Here is a 9,295-nt window from a genome sequence, read left to right as displayed (position 1 = left end):
GAAGAATAATAAAGAATAAAAGCATTAAAATCTCTCAATTCCTTAGATGATATTATATAAATAACAGCTATGAAAAAAGAAGTTTTGCTCAACCTTTATTTTATGTGAAATATGTCCAAGAAGTTGTTCGTATGTAAGCGATTTGCTTTATATAAATCTTGAAACTCATCATAAGAATCTAATATCATCCGGGAATATCTTAAAAAAAACAAAACCGAAAATCACTTATTGCATGAAGCAAAATTTCGTGATGAACCAAGCAAAAGAAAAAGAAATTACGACTTCACAAATAATTTTTCTTCGAACATATCACTTTTTTTTTTTGCAATCACAACAGAATAAATCGGATTTACAGTAACACTTTTGTGCGATCAGTGTCCATAGCTCCAAGTGTAGATCTTGGAAATTTAGAGCATCGCTCTTTTTTACCAAGAAAGAAAAGTAAATCTTCTTGTCTTGTGATCTTTGTTCCATGCATCAAACGTCAAATTCGGGATAATAATATTTTATATTATTATAGATTTCCTGTTTAAACAAAATTTCTTCTTTTCATCCCTTGGTTTGACTACGTACACCATTATTAGTCAAAATTTGCACAAAAGGTATGGACAAAATTAGCCCGAAACATACCTTGAATAGGTGGAAATCTTTCCCTATAAATAGCCGCTATCTCCTTCAGTATAATTCACAACAAACATATAGCTGCAAAGAGAAGCATTTAAATTTGCTAATTAAATCCATCATCATGAACAACAAAGTCATTCTAGCATTCCTGTTTTGTTTCCTCCTTATTGCATCCAATGGTGAGCTATCTTAATTACCTTCCACTCATTTGTTCTCATGTTGTACACACTTCACAATTGTGTCAAAAGGTTGGATGTTAATTGTTAGTACTATATTTCTAGTCGCTTTAAGTTATATAAATTGATAGTATGAATAACTTTTATGCTATGACTATAATTAATCGGTTATGCAGATCATTACTCCATTTTCTATGATAGGGTAAAAATATTTATTCTATAACGTATAAAAAATTTCTAGAAATCTATATAGGGGTACTAAAAGAAAACTAGAATACCGCAATTGGAGAACCACTGACCTAAAGAAATATTTTGAACCTCCTTCACTACTACACTAATATTTTTCCATATGTCTATCGTATTCAACAATTTATGCATAACTAAAAATTTATGTAGCCTTATAATATGATGGGGAATTCAATTGAATCCCCTTGCCTATACTTAGCTCAGCCCCTGGTTTTACTTGTTGAACATGTCATTTATCATTTTTGCAGGTTACCAATCCATGTTTGCCATAAACGTTACCTGTTATTGGCTTTTCAAGTGATCTGGTACTGTAAAAAAAAAAAAAAAAAAAAAAACACTATCAATATCAATGTATATTAGTTGATCTAACTAAGAAGTAAGAAGGTTATCTTATACCGAGGCGGATGTAGCATACCATACCAGATTCATCTTAACCCAATACTTCCAGCACAAGGTATAAATTTATATGTAAAAGTTCACGAAAATTACAACATATGGAGTAGTAGATATGTAACCATAGCCTTAAAGATATATGTACTGGTTTCAATGCTAAGAACCTTAAATATTGAACGCATAACACATAATTCTGAATCCGCCTCTGATATTATATTATGCAGAGATGCAAGGAGGAGAGGCAAAAGTATGCCAAAGGCGCAGCAAGACATGGTCAGGGCCTTGTATTAACACTGGCAATTGCAGCCGTCAATGCAAGAATCAAGAGGATGCTCGCTTTGGAGCTTGTCACAGAAATGGCTTTGGATTTGCTTGTTTCTGCTATTTCAACTGCTAAATGAGAACCAAACACCTATATGTTTTGTCTCTATTTCTAAGAGTGTAATATCAAATATGTCACAGTGTTGTGTGTTGTTTGAATAAGGGTGTCCAATTTACTAAAGTTGGAAGTACCCCTAGTGGTGTGTCCAATTTACATATATATCGTTACATAATGTATTATTTGTTGTACTGTACTGTATTGTATTATATATCTATACTTTATTGTTTTGATGGATTGTATTATTTTTCCGTCGTCACATAATGCACACATCAGCAATATAATCTGAAGCATAAACTTATAATATTATACCGAAAAGTAGGGTACAGGTAGATTTATTATATAAAAAAATAGGTAGGTAAAAGATAAAATGGGATTCTTAAATAATAATCACCGGCAAAATGAGAAGAAAATAAGGTTATGATGCGACCAGACTAAATTATTTGTTACATAAAATGAGAGTTTTCATCGTTACATAACAATAAATTTAGTGATACGATACAATAAAATTTAAGTAATAATAAAAACAAACATTCAACCAAGCTGTAAAGTACGAGTGTGTCTATTTGTTGTTTTCTTTGCATTTTGGTATATATATATATATATATTCTGCATCGATCGAACGTTGTAGAATCAATTTCTAATACTTCTTTCGTAGTATATATTTGTTGAAAATTTTACGGAAAATACTTGATCACGAACACTATACGGAATTCTTTATAGCTTGAGGCATGTCCGAAGACATTGTAGCTCTTCTAGTACATACTAGAAGCCAGAATCTAACAAAGATTAAAGAAGAAAACCCAACACACTATAATATGGTAGGAATATTTTGTCTTTAGATATCTTTGCCACACAAAAAGAAGACAAAGAAATATATACTATGTGGTTATACGAACATGATATGAAAATGGTTGAAGATATTATCTCATTTGTTACTGCTACTTCAAAATGAAGTCAAGGACATTATATATAGGTAATCAATTGTACAGAAGGTAACGTTATGTATAAGATTTTAATGGCTATTCAATTGAGTGTTAAAAGTCATTAATCCAAATAGTCAAATGGACAAGTAAATGACTATTATAACGTTAGAATTGAATTAGGAATCATGGCCAATTGATGGCTATTTATGGAGTGGGATTAATTGTCCTACAATTGTAATTTCAAATATAATATTTCTTTTTGAGATAAACAACATTTCTACAACAATATTCGAGTGGAAGTTCTACGTTTTTCATAAGTCAAGAGAAGGAGCTTTTTAAAAATAAAAATAAAAAGGTTTTAGGAAGGTAGTTAAGAAAAAATCTTAAGGTGATGAACTAGACGTACATATTAAATTCTTTTTCACTTATCATAAAACTAGGGAATTGTCCTTATGAAAGCACGATATATTTGTGAATTTAAAGATATATTTATTTCAATATTTGTCAGAAAAACAGCTATTTCCTCCGTCCTAATTTATATGAGGGTGTTTGACTGGACACGAAGTTTAAGAAAGAAAGGAAATCTTTTGAATCTTGTGGTCTAAACCAAGCCAAATAAACTCTTGTAGCTAGAAATCATTTCATTAATGATAATTTTAGAGTTAAATTATTGCTAAATATAAAAATGTGTTATTCTTTTTGGGCCTAACTAAAAATAAAAGAATGTCATATAAATTAAGATGGAGGAGTAATTATTATGTACATGCACACAAAAATTTATTATGATGTTGCTTTTGCATTGGACTTATAATCGTTTTAGGATGCGTTTGATATTGATTTAAGTGGTCAATTGACGTGGGGGTTGTTAGGCGCCCCTCCTGAGATTATGTTTGGGTATAAAAAATGTTAAGTTGAGCGGGTAATTAGGACCGGGAAACATTTGAGCATGCACGGAACGGAATAAAATGTGCTAAGTTTATATTAGGAAGATCCCAAGGTATTTGTCCTAAACAATGATCATCACCCAACTCGAACCTAAGTTATGATTTCTTTATATGTTTTATTATAATTTATTTGATCACCAAAGAAATCTAAAACCTTTTTTTTTTTTTTTGGATGAAAATCATTTTCACTCCTCAACTTTGCTTTAAAAAATAAAACTTCTCCCACAACTATTAACAATAGACATTTTACCCTCTTTATCCTATGCAATATCTATTTTATCCTTGACATTTTCAATCCTCCATCTATGTAATATCCTTTTATTTTATATAATTTTTTTAACCCAAGTATTTATAGATTTTTATATAAATTCATATTATAAGTAGAATGATCCTTTTATGAATTTATCACAAAATCTAATGTTACTTTTTATGATTGATATTTTAATAAACACACAGACACTCACATATTACCTGTTATATATATATATATATATATATATATATATATATATATATATATATATATATATATAGAGAGAGAGAGAGAGAGAGAGAGAGAGAGAGAGAGTTTTACTTCTCTGTTATTCTCTATTATCAATATATAAATGAGTTTTGGTTGTCATTAATGAAATATTTTAAATTATAATTCTTAATACATTTATAATATAGATAGATAATTTTGTAGGAATTTGTTATAGAATATACCTATATTTTTATTAATTATTTTGTATTAGCTGCATTGAAAGATATTTATAAAGTTATTATTACCAGTTATTTTTACTTGCATAAATAGATATCAGAGTTTCGATTATTATTAATAAAAACAAATTCTTTTTCTTCTCATTTATTTCATTATAGAACGGCGTTAAGTTATATATTTAACTAGTATTTCTCACTTTTCTTTTTCCGTCTCGAAACTAATATTTATTTTTTATAGGAATTTTTTTACATAGATTAAAGAGATTAAAAAAATCATGATTTTAAAGAAGTAAAAGTAAAAACGACAAGATGATAATGTAGGGTAAAATAGGAATTTAAAAAAGTCAATTAGGATAAACGGGAAGAATAACTATTGTTCAAAGTTGTGGGGGGGGGGGGGGGTTATTTTTTCACCCCCTTTTTTTATTATGGTCGTTGTATTTAACATAAAAAAAAATGTAGGGACGTAGTAGCTCAGTTGGTTGACTACCTGAACTTTCATCTTGTTGGTAAGGGTTTGAATCCCCACATTGTAATCCCCTCCCCATTTCCCCTTTCCCTACCTCCTATGTAATAAAAACAATTAAAAAAAAAAACCACAAAACAAATTAAACAATATTTCTGACAATTTTTTTATATATTTATTCAAAATCGGCCTAAGTTTTGGTTGGCTGACATCGATTGTATCCAAATGACATGCCTTGAAAATATGCTTCGAGTGGGTTGGCCGAGTCATATTAATTTCCACAAATGGGTTATTTTTGTGCCACTGATATAAGTTTTGACCCTGCTTAAATAAATTTTGTACAAAATAGATTTTAATAAGAAGTTAGAGTCAATTCTTGACGGATTACCAGAAGACTTGTGTTGCAATAACTCATAGTGAATCACCAGAAATTTAATGCAAAATGTCCTGCCAAATCACCAGGAGTTTATAATAGATGGACTTTCCATAAGTCCTAACAATCATCATGAGTTTAGTTTAAATTTCTCACAATTTTGGGATAATTGTCCACAAATCTAGCGGATCACCGTGGTATTACGATGGATGGCCTTTCCACGAGTCATGGAGTATCTTCAAGACTTTAGTACACAAATTGTGTTGTCGGGACGTTGAAATTAATTATTTAGAAATTCTGGCGGATCACCAAAAGTTTTGACAAATTTCACCAATACATTTTTGTTTCAAAATTAATGCCAATCCAACAATTCTCAATGGTTAGATTCAATTTAAACCTTGAAAAATCAATAGATTCATTTTGATTTTTCAACAATTCAAGCTCAACAAATCCAAACAATAGTATTCTTTCAAATTGCTTCGACCATATGAATCCAAACCAACTAAAACTAAGCATTAGGTCTTCAATCTTTCACAACGCACAAAATAATGGAGAAAAATGAGGAAGAAAGAAGAGGAGCACAAGTTCTAGAAGATCTTTATATTTGCTTAACCATTTTTAAACAACTTTAAAAGTTAAAAAGAAGAGGAGCTCAAGTTCTAGAAGATTTTTATATTTGCTAAACCATTTTAAAACAACTTTAAAAGTTAAAAACCAGCACTTAAAATGATATCTGGTGAAATTTCTTGATATTTTCTTGGATTAGTTGTGCGACCTCTAATTGACAACACCAACGTAACTGTTGTTGGGGTTGAAATAATCAAGGCATCATGTGTAAGCAAGTAATTGCAAACCTTGATCGATGATAAATCAAACAAAAATAAAAGACATACTAAAAGAGGCATAATATTATTACGGTTTGATCAATTGATCTACATATTAAAAGCTAATATAAAAGCATAAAAACTATCAAAAGAAAAATCTTCCCCTAAACAAACTCTCTAACCGACTACATTGTTGATGCTAATGTGTTCTTATTTGAAGGGAATATCCTCAATTTATAGAAGTGCAAAACTTCTCTCCCAAGAAAAGGGATAAATATGGTGGAGTCCTTTTCCATCAAGAAAACTTTTTGAAGTAAAACACAATTATGGTAGAATCTAGATAAAGTAGGAAATTCAGGGCAAAACCTAACAAATCTGTAACTACCCGTTAAATTATTTTGTCTATTTTACCCCTATTGACCCTTTCCCTAGCTTCTTTAAGGTATGTTTGGCTTGTGGGGATGGATGGCGCAATTCCCGATGTATTCAAATGAGATTTGGGTAAGAAAATAGGATTTTTGGAAGTTCATAAGGGATTGGTTGACCAAAGTCAACATGGAGGCAAATGAGTCTTTTTGTAAGTTTTGTCAATTCCATTAGGTCCCGAATGTCGATTATGACTTAGTTGAGTAGTTGGTTTGGTTTTGCAAGGCCATTTCGGTGAGGATGCGAACCTAGGCTTTATAAGTGATGCGAGGTTTGGCGGACACGTAGGATTTGACCGTTGATGCATCACTACATCAATTATTTACTCATTTGATCCATTCACATATTTGTTTTCATGATGATTATTTGATTACCGTCGTATTAGTTTCTAATCCATCTTTTACAATTAATCATTGATTATTTCATGTCAAAAAAATTTAGCTTGTAGACAAATACAACAAACCCTCTATAAATGTTGGTAGTTTTTCATTTCACAAGGCCTGTGGATTTGACTTTCATTTGATGTGTTTCTTTCAATCTTTAGATGTTTTATCCGCTATTCCTTCGTAATTATTGTCATAATTTGTTTCTTCACCATCAAAAAGATGGACAGATAAGAGAGAAGAGGAAATGGAAGCCAAACAAATAATAATTAGAAATCATGATTTGTACTCACCCTAAATTTAAAATAAGATCTTCAATTAATTATGGAATTGATGTTGGATTTGATTGATTCTTGGTATCTAGACTCCTAGATCAATGATAAACAACTTTGTAGTTGAATTTCCAGTGTTACTCTCGGGGTTCGAGTTTGGATATTTTGGGTTCATTTTGGGGTTCCGGACTAAAGTATAGCAATATGGGTGTTGTTAGATTTGTGTGAGCTACATGGCTAGCTTTTGACCCCGTGAGCCCCGAAATAAATTACCATTTTGACTTATTTACATTATGGAGGTTCATCTTTTTTTATGGCTTCATGGGTATCCTTAGAGTCGTGAATTAATGTATAATTCGTATCTTGATAGACATTGCTCATTCGGAGGCACTCCGGAAAGGGAAGGCCCAGTTATTAGTGTTCTCGTACCATTTATACTAGGTTGAAGGGATATTGGGCGTGAAAAGGGGATCCCACCTTAGCGGTTGTGGTGAACACTTGGGTGGATATCGGTGTATTTGTTTGGGAAAGTGTTGTATGTTATGACGTTTTCACCGGGGAAGCATAATAGGCCTACGGGCATTGGTTATGGTGATAAATGAAGTTAGGTTGGTATGGTTGTTGCTTATTTGGGATAAGATGGTCATGTTTGACTACTATGTGTGTGAATTGGTTTATTTGCATTCATCACATCATATCTCGTGTATATCATGAAAGTGGCATCAATCGTGACCTAGAATTGATATTATGTGATCCGTGGTGTATATATATATATATATATATATATATATATATATATATATCTTCGTTGTGATGAAAAGATATAAGATGGTCCGTCAAGACCGAGAAAAGTAAGAACAACAATTTTTACGAATGTGAAACCTCACCCGATCGAGGGTACATGCCGGATGGCATTGACAAGAGTGAAAAAACCATGACCTACACATACATTCAATAAGATTTTTTGATTATCCCAAACTTCACTACAAACGTTGGTTGTGTGGTTCCATATGTGTTTCAAATCTTTAATGTTTTACAATTCCTTCTATAATACCTAGTGGTTTGTACTAAACTCTAATTACTATCTTAATAATCTCCATCTAGAAGTTTCAAGGTGAGCTACATGGCTAGCTCGTGGCCCTGAAATTCTCTTCTTATTTACGTTATGTTCATCTTCCACAGACAGTTCTATTAATCTTTTGGACTTGTATCAAACTTATTAGTGTTCTCGAATTTGACTAACTAAGTTACATATTTGTACTACCGTAATTGTTGTGCTATATGACTTTTTAGTATCAAATTTTCACCTATGGGATAGAACACGTTACAACTTGATAAACAATCAATACAACAATTTTTACGTCCATGAGACTCAAGATTTTTCCCAAACTTCACTAAAACATAAACTTACAAACTCGTAAAAACAACTTCTTTAATAATCTCCCTAAACTAGCGTTTCAGTATCCCAACTTGAAGTTGAATTTGACTAACAATTTATACGTAATTAGAACTCTCTTAATAACAATCAATACACAAGTCTAGACTGCTTTTGCTCAATCTTCTTCGATTTTCTCTCTCTCTTAATTGTAGCATTAACGAGTAAGTTTCTCTCTCTATAGGTGCGCAAAGTTTCTTCATGGCTTGACTTGAATATTTATACCTCTAGGTTTGCCCTCAAGTCGGCTGAACTCAATCCCTACTAGGTAAGGCCCATAATTAGAGTTAGGATTTGAGTTGAGTTGCGATTCTTTCTTTTCAACGTGACTTCAGTGTCCTTGTAGAAGTCCGAAGTATCTTGATAAATAAGGGAAGAAATCATGCAAACTTGTCCGCCAAGTCTTTACTATAAAACACAAATACTACACTTGGTTTTTTTGCCTCTGAATATTCTCACTTGTCTAAGATGGAACATGTTCATAAACTTGTTTCATTCATCTTTGTTTTGTAGTATTCTTTGAGTTATTCTCCCCTAGCTCATCCTCTTATCTCGGAGGTGAGCATATTTTTGAACTTGATTCAATCAACTCCGTCTTCATTAGGATAAGTTTAATCACACAATTTGCTTGCATCTGGAACTTTTTGCTCTTACAAACTTCTTCCCCCTCTCCTCTGTAGTTGCTCACCTCTGCATATTTGAACTCTAAAGAACATATCTCATTCATTT

The 9,295-nt window shown here is 31.6% G+C and overlaps 1 protein-coding gene across 2 annotated transcripts; it reads left to right on the top strand.

Moving 5' to 3' along the window:
* The first annotated feature begins 654 nt into the window (after positions 1-654).
* On the top strand, positions 655-2,007 carry LOC132040649 (defensin-like protein 1). Of its 2 annotated transcripts, none has more exons than XM_059431304.1 (2): positions 655-803; positions 1,664-2,007. In XM_059431304.1, the coding sequence occupies exons 1-2, from the start codon at positions 746-748 to the stop codon at positions 1,834-1,836; spliced, it is 231 nt and encodes a 76-aa protein (XP_059287287.1). In that variant the 5' UTR covers positions 655-745; the 3' UTR covers positions 1,837-2,007. The 2 variants fall into 2 exon arrangements, with proteins under 2 accessions (XP_059287287.1, XP_059287288.1); XM_059431305.1 differs by having other exon boundaries at positions 682-803; positions 1,673-2,007.
* The last annotated feature ends 7,288 nt before the right edge of the window (positions 2,008-9,295 follow it).

This window comes from Lycium ferocissimum, chromosome 12 (assembly GCF_029784015.1).
Source record: "Lycium ferocissimum isolate CSIRO_LF1 chromosome 12, AGI_CSIRO_Lferr_CH_V1, whole genome shotgun sequence".
Classification (NCBI taxonomy): Eukaryota; Viridiplantae; Streptophyta; class Magnoliopsida; order Solanales; family Solanaceae; genus Lycium; species Lycium ferocissimum.
This window is presented reverse-complemented; position numbering and strand designations above follow the sequence as displayed.

Bases quoted from the DNA above. Each gene is read 5' to 3' on its own strand.
- LOC132040649 (XM_059431304.1), top strand. From the start codon at position 746: ATGAACAACAAAGTCATTCTAGCATTCCTGTTTTGTTTCCTCCTTATT. The intron at 804-1,663 runs GTGAGCTATCTT...TATATTATGCAG, and splicing joins CCTCCTTATTGCATCCAATG to AGATGCAAGGAGGAGAGGCA.